This window comes from Tursiops truncatus, chromosome 10, assembly GCF_011762595.2.
Source record: "Tursiops truncatus isolate mTurTru1 chromosome 10, mTurTru1.mat.Y, whole genome shotgun sequence".
Lineage (NCBI taxonomy): Eukaryota > Metazoa > Chordata > Mammalia > Artiodactyla > Delphinidae > Tursiops > Tursiops truncatus.
Window position 1 is genome coordinate 27,645,416 of NC_047043.1, and position 24,047 is coordinate 27,669,462.

Consider the following 24,047-nt stretch of genomic DNA (forward strand, 5'->3'; position numbering starts at 1 on the left):
AAGGTGGATGGAAGAAGAGTAACTTTACAATTAGTAGAGACAAGTCACATTGATAGAATATACCCTTCATAAGCTGTAATGAAAGGGGCACTTTACCTCTGTGTTCTTCCTCCCCAAAACTTCTTACCCCAGTCTAATCATGAGAAAAACATCGTACAATTCCCAGCTGAGGGACATTTTACAAAGTGTCTGACCAGCATTCCTCAAATCTGTCAAGGTCATCAAAAACGAGGAAAATCTGAGAACTGTCACAGCCAAGAGGATCCTAAGGAGATAGGATGACTAAATGCAATGTGGTGTCCTGAATGGGATCCTGGAACAAAAAATGATGTTAGTAAAAACTCAGGAAATCTGAATAAAGTACGGACTTCAGTTAATAATAACGTATCAATACTGGTTCATGAATCGTCATGAAAGTACCATACTAATGTGAGATATTGATACTAGGGAACTGGGTGTGAGGTATAAGGGCCCTCTGTGTACTGTCTTCACAATTTCTCCAAAACCTGAACTGTTCTAAAATTTAGAAGTTATTTTCTTTCAAAGAATTACCTGTAATCCTATCATCTTGCAATAAGCAGACATTTTACTGGAGATTTAATCTTTTTTTCTATGGGTCTGTTTTTCAAAGTGGTTTCATACTGTACATACTTTTTTCACTTAACATTTACTGAACGTATTTTCATGTCATTATAATCTTACAACAATGTATCATCTTAGGGATGTATCATAAATTATTTAGTCAGTTATCTATTGGTATGTTTATTCTTCTCTATTCCTATTGAATTTATTGGGGAAGGAGATGTGGGAAATGGAGAGAGTACGAAGAGAGGAAACAATTCTGACATATTTGTTCACTGTGAGAAAGAGAGGGATGCGGCCAATCCAAAGCTGCCAGGAAAGATGCATTGGGCCCAGAAACAAGAGACCAAGACCAGACACTGGTGTCAGCTCTGCAAATGACTCTGACGGTAGCCTTTAAGTAACTTAATCTCTACAGTTCTTTATCTACAAAATGTTTTTGTCTATAAGATGGGCTAGATAACTTGCTCAACACCATCCATTCCTAAAATCTATTCTTCCATATTTTGCAAAACGACTATTTCTTAGAAAATTTCATGTAGGTGATATGGCCACATATACTTAATATAATGAAGAGGATGTAGAAAATGGATGACAGACACATTTCCTCTTTTGTATAGCCAAAAGCAATTTCCCATCATGTGGCACTAACAGAATACATTACATGAAGTGACAGTTGGAGGCAAAGGGGACTCTTCCTGGTGAAGGAGAGGGAGAACCAGTCCATGAATGTTGTGAGAACAGATAGGAAACTCTGTCTAACAACAGAATGATTTCTAGACAAATTAGTGAGTTTTTAGATGTGAGAATTTTGCAGCTTGGGGCTGGATAGAGAACCATCGGGGATATTACAGAAGGTATTTCTGCCCTGGGTAGGAATTCAAGCTGAATGGTCACCAAAAACACTTTCCATTTTAAAAGGCTGAGATTTTTCTTTAATTTTATGAACACCACCACCTTTAGCATTGACCCTGTTTCTGAGCTCTCTGCTGTCTCATTGGTCTCTTAACTGAAGAACTGAAACACTAGCAAAAATAAAGGCATCAATTAAGCGGATAAGTCCTTTGGCTTGTTTGTATGCATTGATGGGTACATCTCTAGGCATCTCATGAAGGACCGGCCCTTTCAGTGTGATTAGGAGAGTGTGAGTGGAATCGTCTCTTGAAGCTCAATCTTCTCTATTAGGGCAAATACAGAAAGAACAGAAACTTCGGCAAGCAGATCTCCTGTTCACAATCAAACTTTAGAATTTGGCCTCAAAATTCCTTCATATTCTTTTTGGAACGTGATTTTGTGAGAGCCCCAATAGGTAGAAAATAACAATACACACACTTATTAATACCTAAGTTTTTGAAATTGATCTGATTTGCAGGTAAGGGTTCTTCACCTTCACACTGTCGGGTATGGAGGGAGGAACTGCACCTGGTGGGAGTTTTCTTTCCCATGTGGTGAAGGTGACTCTGTTTCATACATTAGTTGACTCCAATGTGTTTCCCCCTACCTATCTCGCCTTCTTTATTCAAAGATTTTGTCATGGGTGTCCCCAGACGTTTGTTTCTGGAGTTCCACTCCCACGAGAAAATGGAGGTTCTCAGGGATGAGGGGTGGAAGGGAAAATGGGGGAAGGAGATTGAAACAAGCCTTAAGAACTTTTGGTCCTAAACTTCAAAAGTACAGAAAGTGAATGTAATATTTTATGAGAAACCACATATTGTCTGTGGACCTTCACTTCCAACACACACACACACACACACACACACACACACACACGCACACGCACACGCACACCTCTAAGCCACAGGCGACTGCTATTGGCAAATGCCTCTTCTCCAATCACCAGAGCAAGGAAGGATCCCTAGAGCCCAACGCACCGCCAATAGTTGGGGTCTCTGGCAGCCTCGGCTGCAGTCGCCCAGTCTGGGGAATGACAGCGTGGAAGGCGCTGCAAGGAGATCCTTTGCATGCTTTGTGGTATGTTAAAAATGCAGCATCATCCTCTCTGCTCCTTTTCTTGGGCCGACAAGCCGAATTAGAGAGCACGGGGAATCCAGAAAGGCGAAAAGGCTGCCTCCGCCAAAAGCCCTCGAGTCCTCCACGCCCCCCACCCCAGCCCCCCACCCCTAACCCCCTTCTTAGGTTCTAATCGCCACCGCTCCAATGGGCCAGCGGCGCCTTCACCATCTCCTCTTCCATTCACTCCAGCGGGGAGAGAAGAGGGAAAACAAAACTCTAAAAATAACTGTCAGCCTCTTAAAAAAGGAAAAGCTTAGCTGCCGTCCCCCCTGCATCCCCCGCTCCCCCCTTCTCCTCTCCCTCCTCCCGCCCCCCCTCGTGGGGCACATGTCTGCTTCTTACAACACCGAGCCACATGGTTCCAGTTAGGCGCCGAACCCCACCAGGACGGAGAGGAAATCCACATCTGTGGGACGCTCCGCACGGAACCACCTCCAGCGAGGGTGGCCGTGGGACTGCAGCACCGGGATGAAGGGCTAGACCGCGGGATCGCTGCTCATGCGGTGAGAGGGGGCGCGGGAGGTGGCCGGGGAGGGGTGGGCCAGAGGGCCCCCGCAGCGCCCGCCGCCCGCCCCCGCGCGCAGTGGGTACCTGCCCGCCCTGCTGCAACTTGCTGCAGTGTTTGAAAGAGTAGTAGGAGCGCATGGAGGTGGGGCCGGGGAAAGACCGGGTGGAGTGGTGAGGGGTGAGCGCGGAGGGGGCGGGAAGACGGCGGCGGCGGTGGGGCGAGGGGCAGACCCGGAGCGGGTGGGACGGGGGAGAGGCGGGGGTAGCCCGGCGCTTACACATGTCACATGTGCTTTTTAAGACGGCCGGGAGCGCCTGCAAGCTGGATTCGGTGGAGGATGCTGCGGCAGGTGCTTCGCAGAGGGCTCCAGTCGTTCTGCCACAGGCTGGGCTCGTGCGTGAGCCGGCACCCGGTCTTTTTCCTCACCGTGCCCGCAGTCCTGACCATCACCTTCGGCCTCGGCGCGCTCAACCGCTTCCAGCCCGAGGGCGACCTGGAGCGCCTGGTCGCTCCCAGCCACAGCCTGGCCAAGATCGAGCGCAGCCTGGCCAGCAGCCTTTTCCCCCTGGACCAGTCCAAAAGCCAGCTCTATTCGGACTTACACACCCCCGGGAGGTATGGCAGGGTGATCCTCCTCTCCCCACCCGGGGACAATATTTTGCTCCAGGCTGAGGGGATCCTGCAGACCCACCGAGCCGTGCTGGAAATGAAGGTGAACCACAAGGGCTATAATTATACTTTTTCCCATCTGTGTGTGTTGAGAAATCAGGATAAGAAATGCGTGCTGGATGATATTATTTCAGTGCTAGAGGATCTCAGGCAGGCTGCCGTCTCCAATAAGACAACAGCCAGGGTGCAAGTGAGGTATCCCAGCACTAAATTAAAGGTACGCTCCTCTTGCATGCTTCTGCCAGTTAAAGAGGCAGCACTTCATTTCTTGCCCTAAACAAGCAGAGAAAATGCAGAGGTCTCATCCTTAAGACTCGGAAGCTGATGCTTCTTTCATTTTGGGGGGTGGGGGGAACGATGGGCAACTGAGTGAAGAAAACAGGCAATAAATGGCATGACTAGATATTAAGAAATTCAAAGTCAAACAAAACAAATGCCAAAAAAGAAAAAAAAAAAAGAAAAAAAAAAGTTGTTTCTGAGACCCTGCAATTACATCTTTGTTCAGGGTTAATAAATCAGTGAATGGAAGGGGGAGGGGGAATCCTGAACAATTTGGGGGATTTCTTTTCATTATGGGGCTCGATGTATTTCTTATTACTGATTACACATCCACCTGGTGCCATATCCACCTGTTTACATCTTCAGCCTGGCTTGACTTTGACATGTAGGGAGTTTGTGCTTCGCTGCCCTGTGAGTGTGTGTCTGAAAGCAGTGGGTATGAATGGGGTAAGGATTCCAGGAATTATGTGTATGTGTGTTCGCACAGCAGAAGCAGCAGAAATTTTCTATGTGTGAAAATAGAGATGTGCAGCTAACTGATGTTCTAGTTAACTGAGTCCTGTTATCTTCCTTTCACACACACACACACACACACACACACACACACACACACACAGTCCAAACCAGAGCAAGATTATTATAACAGCCCAATAGCAAAAGAAAAAATCCCCAGTCAGCAAAAGTTGCCGTGAATGATAATTTCGGCATTAAATAGATGTTACTGTTTAAACTCTCAGTTCAGATTTTGTTGCTCAGATGAGATTTCTAAACTCATTCCACACTGTCAGGTTTGAGCTGCTGCAGGCAATGAGGCATGCAGTCTCCAGGTGACTGAAGTTTCAGGGACGAATGTGACTTCCAAAAGAGTCACTGCACCATTTGTATGCTTGACCCTGTGCACGCTCAGAGGCTGCACAGCCAAGAATTCCTGAGACAGGTGTTTCCCAAGAAGAAGGAATTTCCTTTCTTCTAATGTGTATGAGGATGTGTGTGTGCTTCTGGCGAGATCATGGAATAGGAGGGACCCCAGTTTCAATGAATGGGTGGCCAAACATAGAAAATTGCTAATATTTCTATTTATTTATTTGATACAGCGTCTGTACACAATTTTAAAAATACATTTCTCAGGATTTTTGAGATAAAAAGGCTATTTTTCCTGAATTGAAGGAGGATTTAATGCACTAAGAAACTAAGAATTCCTCAGGAAATCCCATAACCTGCTTCCTTCTAACATACTGTCCTTGTTTAAATGTATCCAGAGGCTGACAGGGTTTCAGCCCCTTGTTCAGAGGAGCAGTCCCTTGGGGTTTTAGTGAACCGAGACAGATGATTCATCAGCTTGAAATCTAGGTAAGGGCTTGCCTGCCTCGCGCTTACTGAAGGGAGCATGCTGAATGTATGTGGTTGGGCTGCATGCATTCCGTTTCCTGAATCCTTTGCCATCAACATTATTGCTCGCTCCAGAAAAGGATGCAGTGAAAAGGCGATCTTCTTCGCCTACAGTCTTTTAACTGAGGCCTGTACTAAACATCTGGTGTAAAGAAAGATTTTGAAACTGTGACATATTTAAACTTCCGTTTGTTTTCCCTATTGAAGCAGGTTTGCAGTTTATTAATATGCAGTCTTAGTTAAGTCCCTTATTTCCTTGAGTCAGCAGTACTCTCCAGGTGTAAGGGCTTTGTCCAGTCAACCACTGTGGGCATTTTGTTTACCCGGCAATATCATTATGACATTTACAATACAAACCCCTGAGGTCTCTAATTCACTCTTTTAATAATGATTGGTTGTGTTCCTATGATTTACTGGGTGCTCTTCTAGGCACAGACAGTCTGGAGCAGCAAGAAAAGCAAGGTTCTTACCCTAATGGGGCTTAATCATAGAAGTCAGGGTCCTCACCCTGAGTTACCTGCAAGCAGGGACTCTGCAATCTTTGGGTCCACTAGGCTAGGCCTATAATAGGTGCTCTGTCTAAACTTTCTGGCTCATTGGTTGGTTGGTCTGCATCTTGATCGGAGTCAGTGGATAATCAAAGAATGGAGTAGTTGATTACAAAGGGCCATGTAGTACTAGTGGAATTATTCTACTAACCATAACAAGAACAGGAGAATTATACACTGGCTCTCTAATCTGTAAAGCCCTTCTTCTGCTACATTCTAATATCAATGTCTCCTCAAATGCATTGGCTTGACTCTCTTTGCATGTTGTCAGTGGGGTCCTTAAGCTATTTTTGGGAAAATGAATTATTTGATCATCTTCTGAGAGTAATGGTCCCTCTTAAGCATCCAGATATAATATCACACGTGCTAATGTAATATAAAATATAATTGGTGGAATTCCAGGTATACCTAGAATCCTATCAAAGAGTCTGCAAGGCCTTTCAGGTGAAGACCTCCCTGGCACAGAGCAAAGTGAGATGGGCTTTTGTTTTGATCATATGTGATCTGGAAATGATTTTAATTCATGTGTGACAGTGATACTCAAAGAGTGTCCCTAGAATGCTGACCTACAATAAAGTTTGAGAACTTCTGTTGTATGAGATTTGAGAGAAATTTTTATATACACAGTTCTTGGCCCTCTAATTAATGTTGCTTTCCTCTGTCATGCTTGGGTCACCGATCTTCCCAACTCAGGCCACTGTGGAAAATTTCAGTGCTGGATAATGCTGTTGGTGGGCAGAGAATCAATAGTTAAGGAAAAATGCAAAATAAATGGCAGGGGCTGGATAGTGTGAGTAGGAATTGGCAATCTCTTGACATAAAAGAAGCAGTAGGTCAGAGCCTGGAGGTAGTCTGAAGATGTATAAACACTGATTGACAGAAAGGAGCGGCCAGAAATCTTAGTTATGACAATTGGAAGGGCATCTTCCAAATATTATTAAGACACCCAAGTAGTTCTGAGCACAGAAAGGTTTGGAACTTCTGATAAACATGATTATCTTGACAAGGTGATCCAGACAAGCAGGGACACAAAAAGTTGCTGGTATGGAATTCCAAAGAGAGGCTCAGATAAAGCTGATATGAAAAAAGGAGCAGTCAGCTTAGAATACTACAGAAGAAATGAGACATACACACATTTTCAAAAGCTGCATAGAAAAGACACCAGAATCTGAAATTCCTACACCTATATAATACGAACTCTACAATTGTGCCTGTCATTATAATCTTTACGTTATTATACCCCTGAGTAAGCACAGAGGTCAAGTTTTACATTCCTTCTGTACTATTCACAACCTCCCACCCCAACCTTGTCCAGTTCTATGCAGACAGTATTTACATCACTGGTCGGTCTGTTGATTAATTTGTTCATTTATACTGTAACATTGCAAAGTTATCATTACTTTTCAAATTCTATGACATGCTTTTACTTTAAAGGTATTCTCTACACTTTCTAGATTTCTATAAATTTTTTGACCCTGGTAATTCGGGGACCATTTTTTCTACTTATTTAAACATACGTATTGTGTAAGTCAATACAGTGCAGCCAGGCTGAATTTTGAAATTAAACACATAACATATTGTTGGAACCAGTCTCTTTAAAATGAGACAGGCACTCAAAATCCTTAAGCAAGGACTGCTCTGGACTCCAAGAAATATTGTCATTATAACTCAGGGGGCTCAAGTGGTTACAGGCAATATTTCCCTGCTTCTTAGGTAGGCCATGATAAGCTCACTTTTCCATCTGCTAGTTCCAAGAAAGTAACAGTTTCCATATGTCCCTAGTTCTTAATTGTTACCACTGAAAAAGGCCAAGTAAAGAAGAAACAGAGAAATGTGGTTCATGGCAAATGGTGAGAAACAAATGAAGCATATTTGCTTCCCCTGCAGCCCGTCCTCCCCATTAAATTCCATTAACACACACCTCTAAACAGATGTTTAAGTGAAGTGTATGTGCTGCAACGTACCACATTTAAGAAGAGGAACAAAGATAGGTTTTCCTGCTTCTTAAAAGAGTGTTTCTTTGGGCACATTTTGAGTACATCTTCCTAATTTGGAGGCTGTTGCCATTGATTATTTAGTTCCAATCTCAATGGGAGAGCAACTTAAGTCAACATGGAAAGTAAAGACCAGCACTACTTTCAGAGATTTCCAGGAAAAGTTATTCCATAGACTTCTTTCCCTAATTCATTCTAAAACCTCAAAAGACAGCTGTGTCAGGGTCTTCTCATATATTTAGATTAAAGTTTACATTCCTGATTCTCTCTCTTAATAAGGGGAAAAAATTGCTGCCTTATTGAATGTTCAGTTTGTGTCCTAAACAATGTGGTGTTTTATACACAGCATGTCATTTTTACAAGCTTATGAATCGGGAAGAATATTTTTATTCCCCTTCTATAAGTTGGGAACCTAAACCTAAAGACCAGGAGGTCAAGTGACTTCTAAGAGGTCCCCAAGGTAGTACATGTTGGAAGTGGGATTTAAATCCAGGTCTGTCTGGCACTGAAGTTTATATTCTTAACCACGGTACTATATCGGGTCCCTGTACATCGTGCACTATTCTCTGTGACAACAGCCCTTTGTGTTAAGGAAGAACTGGGGCCGTAATTCCCAAGCATCTCAAATCCCTGCTGAAACCACTGGTGCTCTTTTACACCAGTCCCCTTGCTCACTCGAGAGACCAGCCCAGGTGAAGGTGCAGTGAAGCTTCACTTCCCTTATTCACCCACAAGGGAGTAAAGCTTCCAGTGTGGGCAAACTCCTACCATCTGACTATCATGGAACTTGCCACAAAGAGCTTAATAAATTCCTCACTGGCACATGATTTCACCTTTAATATTATTTCACATCAACTCAGAACAAATTAAGGTGAGACTCCAGGATCCACTGAGTGTGGGAAACCTGTCAGGTGACCCACGGTTCTGAGCCAGGGGCTTATGTGCCAGACAGGCTTGAGTACTTCTGTCTTAAATTGGCATCAGGAAAAAAGAATTGATGAGATAGCATGGGATAATACAATGCAGGCTGAATTGAGAAATATTCAGGAGACCTGAGTTCTGACCCCAGTTCTGTAAAGACCAGTTCTGTGACATCAGAGAAGTCCCATCTCCAGTATGGGCTTCAAGCTCTAGGATTCCTCTGTGACATTAAGGAAATGCTCATCCTTACTATCTGTAGTTGGGCCTGTCACCTGGTTGAGCTTAAAGCTGATTACTGTCGTTCAGTATTTTCCAAAAATGTTGAAATTAAATCTAACCATCTCTTTAAGAAAAAAAATCAGCAACCTTTTTTCTCAAGCCCCTTTACAGTTATTTTACAATAGTAGCAACATTAAGTCCTCGTTAGCCTAATCATCTTAATATTATATGAGAACACAAGGTATAGGAACTATACATAGGCATAAGGGTATTTGGGGAAAATGAAACATAAAATTAGAGCGGAGCGTATTTTTCAAGTGGCTTTGCAATCCATGCCTTTCTCAGACAGGACTATTGTGGCACAGCCATTCACTGAAATCAAGGCTCATTCTCTGTAATTCAGGGGAATTCAGGGCCTCTGAAAGGTACCTGATGAGCAGCACTTAAAATGAATGGGTCTCTTTAGTTACAGGAATTTGTTGGAACAGCCGATGTTTTCCATTTAGAGCTCCCCTCCCTACAAGGAGAGGCTTCATCTGTGCCGCTCTTACTTCCCCCTGCTGTCTCAAAGGCTGAAGGTAGAGGATGGCTCAGGTTCTGGAAGACAGAAACATGTTTAAAGGGTTCTTATAGCTTCAGGCGGGTCCGAAAGCAGCTCCAGGTGTTCCAGATAGATGGAGGCTTGCCTGGACATTTAGGGCTCGGCCTCAAAGTTCTTTCTGCCCTTCGAACATTCAGGTATGTTCTGTCACCTCACCAGGTCTCTTAATTACATGGAGAGAGAGAGTGTGCAGTTCTGATTGTCACTGCGGGTCATACTAACGTGGGTAAGATGTACAGTAGACTCAAAAGTCATTCATATACACTAACTAACGTAATGTACTATAAGCGTCTGCTCTGTGTCAGGCCCTGTGTTGGGCGCTGGAGATGGAGTGAGGAATAAAACAGATGTGGTGCGTGACCCTCCAGGAGCTTGAGTCTACTAGAAAAGGCAAAAATCACATAAATTTATTATTACAGATTATCCTAGAGGAAAATTGCATGATGCTGTAAGAGTAGTAGACCAAGTCTTGGGCTCTTAGAAATGACTTCCTTGAGGAAGTAACTGTGAGCTAAGATCTGGGTTAGATGGTGGGGTTAGATGGTAGAAGCAAGAGTATGAAGGGGAAGACATGGAACCTTAGATACACTGAACAAAAGCCACTGTGGATGGAAGTAAAATGTAATGGTGAAGGTGCTGAGGGCTCTGTTGAGGATTTCTTGAGAGTTGGTGTAACACAATTTTGATTAGGATCTACGGAGCTAGATGGTCTAGTTTTACATCTTTACTCTGTTGCATTAGCTCTATGACTTCGTACAAGTGTTTTAACTTCTCTGTAACTCAGTTCCTTCAATCATAGCCCTGACTTCCCATCATTATGTGGGTTAAAAGAGTTTATGATACTTAAAGCGGGGTTTCTCAAATTCTAATTGTCACCTGGGGAGCTTGATAGAAATGCAGATTCTGATTCACTAGGTCTGGGATGGAGTGGATTCTTCATTTCTAGCAAGCTCCCAGGTGATGCTGATGCCTCTGGTCCCTAAAGCACTTAGAACAGCACCTGGTTCTTTGTAAATTCTTAAGTGCTGGCGGTTTAACTCTTTGAGCAGTGATATTCTGCCCTTGTCTAAAATTGGTTAATTGATTTTCTTGTGAACACTTGATTAGATGAAAAGCCCTTTTTGTTTCAGACCTCAAAGCTGAAAATCTTTCTATCCTATGGTAGTCATTGCTATTTACTGAGGAAGTAGAATATGAGGGGTGTAGATCCTTCTGATTTTTGCACCAAAGAGCTTGAGCTGCCTCCAGGATCATCATTCTGAATGTGACCAGTCTTTGCTAAGGACAGTAAAGAGCAGTTAAGGAGACTGTGGGACCTTGGTTTCAGTGTTCACTGGGTCTGGATATATCTTAGAGTTTGTATATTTTTGTCATTTTCAATAGAGCTAGCCTTGGCCTCTTTCTCCCCTCTGGGCTGCTGTGACATTCTGATTCTCCTCTTACATCTCTGATGGTTCTTTACCTCTTACTGGTTCACTCCCCTTACTACTCCCATATTTATAATTATTCCCATGCAAGTCTTTTTTCATGGTGTGTTCTCTCAATATTCTCATTCAAGCCAAACACCAGTTTTCTTCCAGGTCTGTAACTCTTTGAATGGCATCTCTGTTCTGTCATTAACTCGGGCTCAGAATCTCAGTCACCTATGATTAACTCTTCTTTTCCCGCCACCCCTACCCAGCCGAGACATGTAAACAGTAAGAGCTAATTCATTCTATGCCACAGTGACCCTTAGACCAAGAGCATCCCCCTTGCCTAGGAACTTGCTAGAAATGTACATTCTTGGACCTCAATCCAGATCTACTGAAACTAGGGATTAGGTCCCACAAGCCCTCCTGTAGATGTATGAGAACCTCTGTTCTGCAGTAGAGGTGTTCAGTCTTGACTGAGTGTAGGAATCATGAGAGGAGCTTTAAAAATACTGATGTGTGGATCTCATCTCCAGAGATTCTGACTCAGTCAGGAGGTGGCATGGACACTGAAATTTTTAAAATTTCCTCTGATGATTATAATGGATTATCAAGGTTGAAGACCAAGGTCTCCTTTTCAGATTTCTTCTTCGTTTCTTTCTCACTGTCTCTCCCTTGGGCTTTCATTACTGCTTACCTATTTTATCTAGGCAATAATCTAATCTCTCTCACATAATTTCTCACACTTGGAACCTAGCCTGTATAACAAGATCATCTGCATCTCTTGATTACATTTTCCTCTGACCAGGTCCTGCTAGAGTGTCCCATTGCCTGGAGAAGACATTATCAACTCCTGACCATAGCCGTTGAGAACTTTTCTTGACCAGGGCTCCAACTTATTTGAAGTTTCAGATTGCAGTACATCTTATGCTGCAACCAAACCGAAGCAGACCCACCCTCAACCTTCCTGTTTTCTTGCCTTCATTCATACTGTTCCTTTTGCTTGGAATTTCTTTCACACTGTCAAATTCACATCTCTTAAAAGTTGCTTTTTCCATGGAGCTTCTCTAAGTGCTTCCAAAGGTAGAAAGCACTTTTATACACTTTAGAGGTACTTTGAAGGCAGTTCCCTCAATCACAGTCTAACTTGTATTATAGACTTTTAGCAAGTCTTTGCTAAAATATAACTGTATGTGCCTAATGAACCAGTAGGGCTGGTAGCTTTCACTACATACATTGATTTGCCTGTGTGGAGCCAGCCAGTACAGGGGAGGTTGTGGAACAAGCCCTTGGGGGAAACTGCAAGGGGACAGGAAAAAAGCCCATCCCAGCCAGCCTACTGTTCCAAGGCTGTGCCTAAACCCTAAAGAAAGATGGCCACAGAAAGACACTGAAAGCTGTTTCTATGAGTGGTCCTGAGATACAAGTGCCACAGAAGGATTGCCTTTGGGCTTAGGAAACAAAGGACCACCAGAAGAGGGAGAGAGAGAGAGAGAGAGATTCTTTCCCCCACCTATACACAGCACACATGTGACTTCAGCTTGGGAAAGCCTGCAGAGAGGCAGCTCGAACACCTGGTAGGATTACCAGATTTAGCAAATAAAAGTACAGGACACCCGGTTAAATTTGAATTTGCGGTAAACAAAAATTTTTTTTAGTATAAGTATGTTCTAAATATTGCATTCTTTGCTTATCTGAAATTCAGATTTAACTGGGCATCCTGTATTTTATCTGGCAACGTAGCATGATGGGAATTCAAAGAATCACATCTGAAGACCCAAGCACAGACTTCAGAATGTCAGGGGACCAGCGCCAGTTCTAACGCACAAGAGTGGCCATGAGCCAGGGGGCCAAAGAGGCAGACCGTAAAGGCCAATTTGGGAAATAGTAAACACATTCTAAAGACTCCAGGAAATGCATGGGTAAAAGTTTTCAGAGGCCAGAATTTCTGTCTTATTCAAGTGGGGATTCCAGCAAATGAAATGTAAATTCCTCTTGATATGACCTCCTTTGGATACTCTGCCCTTAGGAAACCCAAGTTACATTAATTGTTTTAATAGTTCCAAGTGTTTATTTGCTAGTGAAATGAAAGACTGCACTGGATAAATGTTTCATTTAGAAGATTCTTTTGTTTTATATTTTATCTATGAAAAATATTTATACATAAATAGAAATGTAACTAAAGAAAGTAAGTTGTAAAATAAGTCCTGGGGATACAATGTACAGCATAATGACTATAGTTAACAATGCTGTATTGTATATTTGAAGGCTGCTAAAAGAGGGATGTTAATTAAGCTTAGCACGGTAATCATTTGCAATATACATATATATCAAATCCTTACGTTGTACACCTAAAACTAATACAATGTGATAAGTCAATTCTATCTCAATTTTTAAAAATTTAAAAAAGAAAAAAAAGAGAAACTGACCACATTAGCCAGAACCATATCTATATTAAAACAGCAGTTTATCATAAGTAAAATAATTTAGGTCAATACTGTAGTTTGGGAAGAAATTTTTTACTATACAAAAAAAAGGGTCCATCAGTTACTCAAGTTTGAGAATCATTAGATTGGAGAGAGGGATATTTATTTAGTTACCCATGCTAAATGTAGTAGGACTGAGAGCATCATAAGCAAAAATACTAGAGGTCATGAAGTGTAAAGTGAAAGATTTTATCATTTCTATTCATGTCATGGTAGAGAGAGAAATTAATTTCTTAAAACAAAGGGAATTGGCTAAAGAAGTGAAGAAGAACAGAAGTCCTACTTCAGGAAGGAAGGAAGGGAGGGAGGGAGGGAGGAAGTAGATGATGTGGCAGATTAGTGAAAATTTGTAGGATGAGAATATTAGCAAGCCAAAAGCTAAACCCGTAGACAGGATTGGTTACCCTTTCCATGTATGAAATGTGGCATTAAAATCAAAGATGAAGCATGCTCTTAAACGTTTGTGCAACAGCATAATAAGTATATGGGCTATTTAGAACCCATCTTATTTTCCTTCAAGATTATAAAGCTTTTTAAAAAATAATAGATATGTTTTTAATTATTAGGCTTTTATCCTGCTCTCCTGACATATGTTCCACTCAGAAAAATAGCAGTCTTTTAAAAAGCATCACTTGAACAGAACTGCTAAAATTACCCTCAAAAATAATTCTCAATATTGGTAACTAGTCACCCATCTCCACATTGAAAACCTTTCTGGTTTGTAATTTACCTGCAAGGCACCTTTTATTTGTAAACTGAGGAATCACCATTCCTGTGTATATTATAATCAGTATGTTTTTGTAAATTTATATAACTTGTACATGCATATATGTACACATACTCTTTTTTTTCCTCCTGGTCACATTTCTAGTTTAAAAGAAATGTGAGAAAAGTCTAGCTTGTCATTTCTCCCTCCCCAGGATCCAGGTCTTCCTGCACAATGCAATTTGGGGAATGATTTCTCTAGGGCAAATTCCTGGGGAGGATGAGGCAAAGCCTGAGTAATGGAGCATGAGGTCAGGGCCATTGGGTCACCACGAAGTGTGCCGGGAGGCAGGAACCCTGCTAAACTCCCAGGGAGGAGTGAGAAGCTCAGGGACTGCACTAGTTTAATGACCCCTTTTCCTAGTTGGGCATATCTCTCTGAGGGAATAGCACACAAAACTGGTACTAGCTGCTTGACTTTTATTATCAGTACATTCTTTTCAACCATTGTTACCTTGGGGGTTATTTTTAAGGAATTGGATCCTTTCTAGGCTTTTAGACATTTTTTATTAACTAATCACATCAGTGTGTCTCTTGCTAAACAATGTTCACTTATATTTTTAGTTAATTTATCCCAGAAAGTTGTTTATAAACTGATGTTATCCTACTAGTCTTCTTCCTGATAGAAGAATGTTTTGGTAATTGATAACTAAATTGACATAAGATTTTTACTTCCCTTCTTTCCCTCAGCTCTGAGCCCTGAAGTTATTGATGATGTTAAAGTTATAAGCATTGACAATGCGGCCCGTTTAGCCTAAAGCAACAGATGTTTTTTACTGAGTTTTTAACGGGCTGAGATAGGGGAGCCACTTATTGATTGAGCCCCTCTTTTAAAATTATAAAATAATGATGAAGAGGGTAGTGAAAAGGAAATAGACAAATCTATGTTTGAATCTAATTTTATCATTTATCAGATGTATGACCTTAGACATGTTATTTAACGTCTTTGCCCCTCAGTTTTTCTATGTTAAAAAAAGCATTATTCATATTTTTATGTTACATTAAAAGTATTAATATCCATTCTACAGATTTTAAAACTTTCAGGCACTTAGTGGTTTCTTAAATAAATTGTAACAATTTTTTATCTAAATCCAACTTCATAACAACACCAAGTGAAAAATCACTCACAATCCCACTCACCAATTCTATAAACAATTTATTTCCAGCCTTTAACTATAACGTACACAGGTGTTATATACAGTGCATGTCTTTTCTGATCCGATTTATTTTCATTTTTTATAAGAATGTAAATAATTATTTTTTGGTAGCTCAGAAGTCTGGCAAGTGACTGTGGCATAATTTACTTAATTGTTCATTTATTGTTATCGTGAGAGTATATCTAGAACAGTGTTTTTGGAGCTGATTTCCACAATCCTTAACAGACAAATGGAAAATATTCTGGCTTGTCAACAGAAGCTGAAGGAAAAGAGCATTTTCTTATGTGATTTAAAATGTCATTTTCATAAGTATATGAACTTATGAAAGCAAGATACAAATATAGGTTAACAAGTTCCAGGGGAGCAGGTGTCCCAAGAAAAACCTTGGATAGAAGTTAGAAGGACCTGGTTTATTTATAGATCAACTCCAAAATGCTGTAAATTGCATTGTTAAGGACCACATCCAAGAGTAAGCTTCTAAGGGTACCTTGTGGCTTATCCTATTACAAAGTACTTTTTACTGCTTTTCACCTGGTATAGTTCCATGATTCTCAAAAGGAACACTTCAGGAACTTTCCAATTATATGATGCCTGTTCCCTCCCCAGACCAATTGAATCAGAAGCTCTGGAGAAAGGGCCTGAGAATTGGTATTTTCTTAAGCTCTTTGTATGATTCCAGTGAATAACCAGATTGAGAAACACTGAGGGACCTTAGACCAGAAAAAGATCCCCCCATCCTACCGAGCTCCTTTGCAGTTTCATAGGATGAGAGGACAAGGGAATAATACCACTTCCTTTGAACCTCCACTTCAAGGCTTAGTCTGGGGTCTCAGAAAGAGAGCATTTGCCCTGACATAAGCAATCACAGTACCATTTCCCTGCCAGGTAAGCTGCCTCCATAGGAGCTCTGTAGCTAAAATAAACAACTTCATTCTCTCCTGTAATTCTCTAATCTGATATTGATTTTGGCCAGAAATATGATGTCTTAATCAATTTGCTCTGCTGCAAAGATGTCCTGGATTGCCAGTCATTGGGAAAATGTATCCCTTGACACTTTAAAAGGCATCCTTTCTTAATACACTTCTGCCAGGAGATTAATAAGAAAACCTGTAGGCACATGGTAAATTTTTATTATTATGATGATAGGGCCAAAGGTAATAAACTTGATAGCTCAAAGGTGTATAATCCTAGGACTTGAATAGACTTTCAGTTCTTATTAAGTTGTTATTAGCTCCTTGATTTCCATCAGGATAACCTAAATTCCTTCATATCCTGAGATGGTCAGTGTTTACTACTTTGTAACCATTCATTAATACTATTCATTGTTAGTCTATTCCTTCGATAAGCATGTAGTAGGAGATAAAGAAATATGTGTTGAATGAATGAAGGATCAAGTGAGTTAACTATTTGGCTTTTTAATTGTCCCATACTGAGTTTTAAAAGCATCATGTTAAAGAATTTCAAAATGCTCCCAGTCTTAGCTTAGCCAAAATTCACTTAATCTTCAGCCAAATCCCATGCCTTCTATCTTTTCATCAGTGAAAATAATATTATACTTTTCTACGTAAATGAGTTCTGGGAAGGCTAACTACCTCTAGTTTTAACAAGCTTGAGACATTCTAACTCATTCACAAACAGATCCCGGAGTCCCCAGATCAGTGTGGCAAGTCCATTCATATTAAAACAGTATTAACACAATGTCTAATTAAAGGAAAAGTATGTTCATTAAAGTGCAATGAATATTTAAAGTAGTTCCAACTATATAGGAGCCGTAACAATCTAGTGCCCTTCTTGGGTCAGTAGAAAGCTTTCCATTTCCATCCCTTTCCATTAGCATTTCCATTAGCATCCCCATTCGCAAATCTTATACTCCCTCCCTTATTATTTTTAAATGGCAGTTATCAATCACTTGATACAGTGAGGTGAAAGGATGTTTTCCTAGTCAATATGAATGATATGGTGTGCACTACTGGCCACCAGTAACGGGAAATTATACATTACAAAAAGAAAGCCAAACATTTGGTACCCCACTATCACCTTTATATTAAATATTTTATCTTTAGCAAAAAGTAAAAGCATTTTACAGAGTTGAATCCATACTCATATTTTGCAGAACCATATAAAATAGGGAATTGACCTTTCTTTTATTTACTGTTCTAGAAAAAGGATTAAGTAATTGTGACATGCCTTAAAGGAGTTTGACATAATCATCATATTATGTGCATATATTTTTACAAGCCTTTGTTGAAAGAGATTTGGGAAGGTTATCCAATCTATGTGTTTCGGAAAGCCCTGTTATATATAAATTGCTTCAATAAACTAACTATTTAATGTCTCTCCAGAAGAAAATTATTTCTCATATCTATTTAAAACATTTATTTCTATTCTTACTTCAGTAAAGAAGAAACCTGGTCTTTACTATCATTTTTGAACCGTCTTCTACCTGTGACCTTGAAAATGGTTATTACATTCTCTTGTACTTCTCTTTGGCTGAATAATTTCTTACACATAGACCTCATTCTCAACTACATACCCTTTTTGTTTTTAGCAGACTTTTAAGTTTTGGGAAATTGATGTCTCCTGAGTCTTAAACACCTATGTTTTGTTCAAAAGGTATACAAGTATCTTCCCTGCTTCAATATTCTCCTCTCCATATTTGCCTTATCCCAATGAATAGCTTTTCTCAATAGAGACGTATTCTATGCTTATATTGTTTCAGACACTGGGCTAGGCACTGGAGTTACAGAGATCAGTTATAGATCCTCTTTTCCAGAAACATACAGTCTAGTGAGGAAGGAGGACAAGTAAATGGAAAATTAGCAGTACAGCATGGTAACTTGAACCTTAAAGGTTAGTTCAAGATGATTCAGAGCACCAAATAGTCCAGAATTGGTGCTACATCAGACTCAGCCTCCTCCAGGGTTCTATAATAAGAACAAATACTCTATATTGGTGGGAGAAGTCTTTCAGGGGTCCTTATTTCAATTGATAACAAATGTTTTGTTTTTAAATGTATTCATTAAAATTGAGGTCAGTGGACAGCTGCTCTCCATAAACAGGGAAATATTTTGCCATGAACAGTTACTCTGAAGGTTATGAAGTCAACATAAAATCCCAACAATGCTATAGACTTAAAAAATGAATACAAAGCAGGAAGATGTTATGGGTATGGGCCAAGAAATATCAAAATGAAAAAACAGGAGGGTTCTTAATCATCCACAAAACCTGGCCAGAAGATTGTTGGCTAGTGGAACTTTCCATGACCCCCCCCAAATCATCCTACCCTCAGGACTTTCTCTCCAAGTGTTAGTAACTGTTAAGGTAATTGTGGGATGACTTAGCCAGCAAAAATAAAGCATATACGCAAGTGTAAGAGGCACTTGAGACAAAAGAAGAACGTGTGTTTAGAGTGTGCCCACTTGGGTGGGAAGTCAGCATTTTTGTTTGCATTAAACAAATGAGGAGAATTATTTTCTTTCCTAGAACTGGCCCTGATAGGCTAGAGTCATAGAAAGCCCTCTTGAAACAGTGAATTATAGGACCCCCGGGTATGCCAACATTTAAGAGAACTGAAAAAATGTGTAAGTTTTCTAGGTACTGTTGACATTGGGTTTGATAATTCTCAGTCGTGGGGCAGTCCCGGGCATCACAGGATGTTTCGCAGCATCCCTGCCCTTTGTAGACTCTGGTAGTATCGTCTTCTCCTGAGTTGTGGTAGCCAAAACAAATGTCTCCAGACAGTGCCAGATGTCCCCTGGGGTTCAAAATTGCTCCCCATTGAGAACTAGTACTCTCATTCTTGGAACATTGAGGCAAAGCGTTCTCCTAGAATGCTCTCCTCCTGTAACACAGACCATTAGGAAAGTAGTCTTTATCTAACCTAAATCCCTCATATTGCAAGTTGTAAATCCTCTTCTTCAGTGGCCTTGGAGCATGTGCCCTCCACGTCAGGAGTACTCAGCCCACTTGGTGGGATGCCAGGGTCTAATCTTGGAGAATTTCTAGGATGCCCAGTGAAAGCCATGAAGACATGCTCACTAATATGTCTTCTCCACTGAGAGGAAACTCTCCAGGCTTGTTTGCTTGTCAAAATTGTAGTCCATTTTAGATTAGAGACCTATTTCAATTGTAAATTCCATTGGTGGGAGAAGCTCAACATTTGGGAGAGAGCACAGCTGGTGCTTCCTGGTTGTTAAATAATTCATCTTCCTCATTCTGGAGAGTCAGAAACAGCCGCGCTGAGATACTAAATCCTCAAGGTAATATTGCAAAACCTAGTCCTTGGCACTAAGGAGGGAAAGGGCCTGCTAAATTACAGAAGCCGTCCTCCACAGCTTTAGGAGAAGCTGGAGAGAGAATGCTATTTGCTGACTTGATTTTTCCCCATTTTTCCCCATATCTTTCCCCACGGGAAAGATAGGTTTCCCTGGGAGAATTTTATGAAGCTCCGTGAAGCAAAATCAGCCTTTCAACACTTTATATTGTCATGCCTGTGTCATTCACGCACATAATTCATTTTTCAAGTGAAATATTTTGACCGTTCTAAAAATTATTTTCCCCAGAAATCAGAAGGTAAGGATGGAAATGGTGAAGCACTTGCCAGAAAATAGGTGACTTTTGAACAATCCCTTGATGATAAATATTTCTCATTAGTGGTTCTATTCTCACACTTGGCTATTTATTGAGTCACTTATTTTAGTCCAAATTGTCCTAGACCTGTCCTAAGCTCATCTGGGATTTTCATATTATTTTTGAAGCTGTGTTAAATCTTCCAGAACGCACACCTCCTACAACAGTGTTCCACAGCAGTTCATTAATGCTTCTTCAGGTAACTAGTAATCTTAGAACTTTTATTTCTGTGCCCTGAAAGAGGGAACATTCTAACCATAATGCTTATTTTACATCTTAACAAGACAATATTCTTCTTCATACAAGACAGGGTCCCTATATGCTACTCTACACCTGTATGCTCAATTCAACAAAGATTACTGATTGTGGGACTCGAATGAGAATTTATAATGCGCAATGATCGCAGAAACTTTCGTTTTAATTCAGGCTGCCTGAGTGGTTGATCCCACATGATATAAATATCAAAACTACCAAACTTCAAATTTTTCCATTGGTCAGGCTCTAGAGTTTTGTATTAGCTCCTCTAAGAGTACGTAGACAAAGGTAAGAGAGCAAGGGTGCATGCAACTGTTGCAATTACCAAGGCAACAGAAATTTATAATGATCATTTAGTTTTTATCCAGGGCATTGTTCAGGGTACATAGCTAGACAAAAATTGAATTTCCCAACAGGAAATTTGCCAGGTGTGATTTGTAGCAGCTTTGTTCTTTGTTGAGGGGTCTGTTTTATTTTATTATTTTTTATTTATTTATTTTAACATCTTTATTGGAGTATAATTGCTCTACACTGGTGTGTTAGTTTCTGCTTTATAACAAAGTGAATCAGCTATACATGTACATATATCCCCATATCTCCCTCCTACCCTCCCTATCCCCCCTCTAGGTGGTCACAAAGCACCAAGCACCAAGGTGATTTCCCTGTGCTATGTGACTGCTTCCTACTAGCTATCTATTTTACATAAGGTAATGTATACACATCCATGCCACTCTCCCACTTCGTCCCAGCTTACCCTTCCCCCTCCCCGTGTCCTCTAGTCCATTCTTTACGTCTGTGTCTTTATTCCTGTCCTGCCCCAGTTTCTTCAGAAACTTTTTTTTCTTTTAGATTCCATATATATGTGTCAGCATACAGTATTTGTTTTTCTCTTTCTAACTTACTTCACTCTGTATGACAGACTCTAGGTCCATCTACCTCACTACAAATAACTCAGTTTCATTTCTTTTTATGGCTGAGTAATATTCCATTGTATATATGTGCCACATCTTCTTTATCCATTCATCTGTCGATGGACACTTAGGTTGCTTCCATGTCCTGACTATTGTAAATAGAGCTGCAGTGAGCATTGTGGTACATGACTTTGTTTGAATTATGGTTTTCTCAGGGTATATGCCCAGTAGTGGGATTGCTGGGTCGTATGGTTGTTCTCTTTTTGGTTTTTTAAGGAACCTCCATACTGTTCTCCATAGTGGCTGTATCAATTTTCATTCCCACCAAAAGTGCAAGAGGGTTCCCTTTTGTCCACACTCTCTCCAGCATCTATTGTTTGTAGATTTTTTGATGATGGCCATTCTGACCAGTGTTAGGTGATACCTCATTGTAGTTTTGATTTGTATTTCTCTAATTATTAGTCATGTTGAGGATCCTTTCATGTGTTTATTGGCAATCTGTATATCTTCTCTGGACAAATTTCTGTTTAGGACTTCTGCCCATTTTTAGATTGGGGTGTTTGTTTTTTTGATACTGAGCTGCATAAGCTGCTTCTAAATTTTGGAGATTAATCCTTTGTCAGTGGCTTCATTTGCAAATATTTTCTCCCATACTGAGGGTTGTCATCTCATCTTGTTTATGTTTTCCTTTGCTGTGCAAAAGCTTTTAAGTTTCATTAGGTGCCATTTGTTTATTTTTGTTTTTATTTCCATTTCTCTAGGATGTGGGTCAAAAAGGATCTTGTTGTGATTTATGTCATAGAGTGTTCTGCCTATGTTTTCCACTAAGAGTTTGATAGCGTCTGGCCTTACATTTAGGTCTTTTATCCATTTTGAGTTTATTTTTGTGTATGGTGTTAGGGAGTGTTCTCATTTCATTCTTTTACACGTAGCTGTCCAGTTTTCCCAGTGCCACTTATTGAAGAGGCTGTCTTTTCTCCATTGTATATTCTTGTCTCCTTTATCAAAGATAAGGTGACCATATGTGTGTGAGTTTATCTCTGGGCTTTCTATCCTGTCCCATTGATCTCTATTTCTGTTTTTGTGCCAGTACTCTACTGTCTTGATTACTGTACCTTTGTAGTATAGTCTGAAGTCAGGGAGCCTGATTCCTCCAGCTCCGTTTATCTTTCTCAAGATTGCTTTGGCTATTTGGGGTCTTCTGTGTTTCCATACAAATAGTGAAATTTTTTGTTCTAGTTCTGTGAAAAATGCCAGTGGTAGTTTGATAGGGATTGCATTGAATCTGTAGATTGCTTTGGGTAGTAGAGTCATTTTCACAATGTTGATTCTTCCAATCCAAGAACAAGGTATATCTTTCCATCCATTTGTATCATCTCTAATTTCTTTCATCAGTGTCTTATACTTTTCTGCATACCGGTCTTTTCTCTCCTTAGGTAGGTTTATTCCTAGGTATTTTATTCTTTTTGTTGCAGTGGTAAATGGGAGTGTTTCCTTAATTTCTCTTTCAGGTTTTTCATCATTAGTGTCTAGGAATGCAAGAGATTTCTGTGCATTAATTTTGTATCCTGCTACTTTACCAAATTCATTGATTAGCTCTAGTAGTTTTCTGGTAGCATCTTTAGGATTCTCTATGTATAGTATCATGTCATCTGTAAACAGTGATAGCTTTACTTCTTCTTTTCTGTTATGGATTCCTTTTATTTCATTTTCTTCTCTGATTGCTGTGTCTAAAACTTCCAAAGCTATGTTTAATAATAGTGGTGAGAGTGGACAACCTTGTCTTGTTCCTGATTTAGAGGAAATAGTTTCAGTTTTTCACCACTGAGAACTATGTTGGCTGTGGGTTTGTCATATATGGCCTTTATTATGTTGAGATAAGTTCCTTCTATCCCTACTTTCTGAAGGGTATTTATCGTAAACTGGTGTTGAATTTTGTCGAAAGCTTTTTCTGCATCTGCTGAGATGATCATATGGTTTTTCTCCTTCTATTTTTTAATATGGTTTATCACATTGATTGATTTGTGTATACTGAAGAATCCTTTCATTCCTGCAATTAACCCCATTTGATCACGGTGTATGAGCCTTTTAATGTGCTGTTGGATTCTGTTTGCTATTATTTTGTTGAGGATTTTTGCACCTATGTTCATCAGTGCTATTGGCCTGTAGTTTTCTTTCTTTGTGACATCTTTCTCTGGTTTTGGTATCAGGGTGATGGTGGCCTCGTAGAATGAGTTTGGGAGTGTTCCTCCTTCTGCTATATTTTGGAAGAGTTTGAGAAGGATAGGTGTTAGGTCTTCTCTAAATGTTGGACAGAATTCGCCTGTGAAGCCATCTGGTCCTGGGCTTTTGTTTGTTGGAAGATTTTTAATCACAGTCTCAATTTCAGTGCTTGTGTTTGGTCCATTTATATTTTCTATTTCTTCCTGGTTCAGTCTCAGAACGTTGTGCTTTTCTAAGAATTTGTCCATTTCTCTCAGGTTGTCCATTTTATTGGCATATAGTTGGCTTTTAGTAATCTCTCATGATCCTTTGTATTTCCGCAGTGCCAGTTATTACTTCTCCTTTTCCAGTTCTAATTCTATTGATTTGAGTCTTCTCCCTTTTTTTCTTGATGAGTCTGGCTAATGGTTTAGCAATTCTGTTTATCTTCTCAAAGAGCCAGCTTTTAGTTTTACTGATCTTTGCTATTGTTTCCTTCATTTATTTTTC

At 40.3% G+C, this 24,047-nt stretch overlaps 1 protein-coding gene across 1 annotated transcript in view; it reads left to right on the plus strand.

Moving 5' to 3' along the window:
- Positions 1 to 3,389: 3,389 nt before the first annotated feature.
- PTCHD4 (patched domain containing 4) overlaps positions 3,390 to 24,047 on the plus strand; it is a 164,247-nt gene continuing 143,589 nt past the window's right edge. Inside the window, exon 1 of the mRNA XM_033863680.2 lies at positions 3,390 to 3,815. Within this exon, the coding sequence (XP_033719571.1) occupies positions 3,390 to 3,815 (426 nt within the window). The remainder of the gene's footprint in view (positions 3,816 to 24,047) is intronic.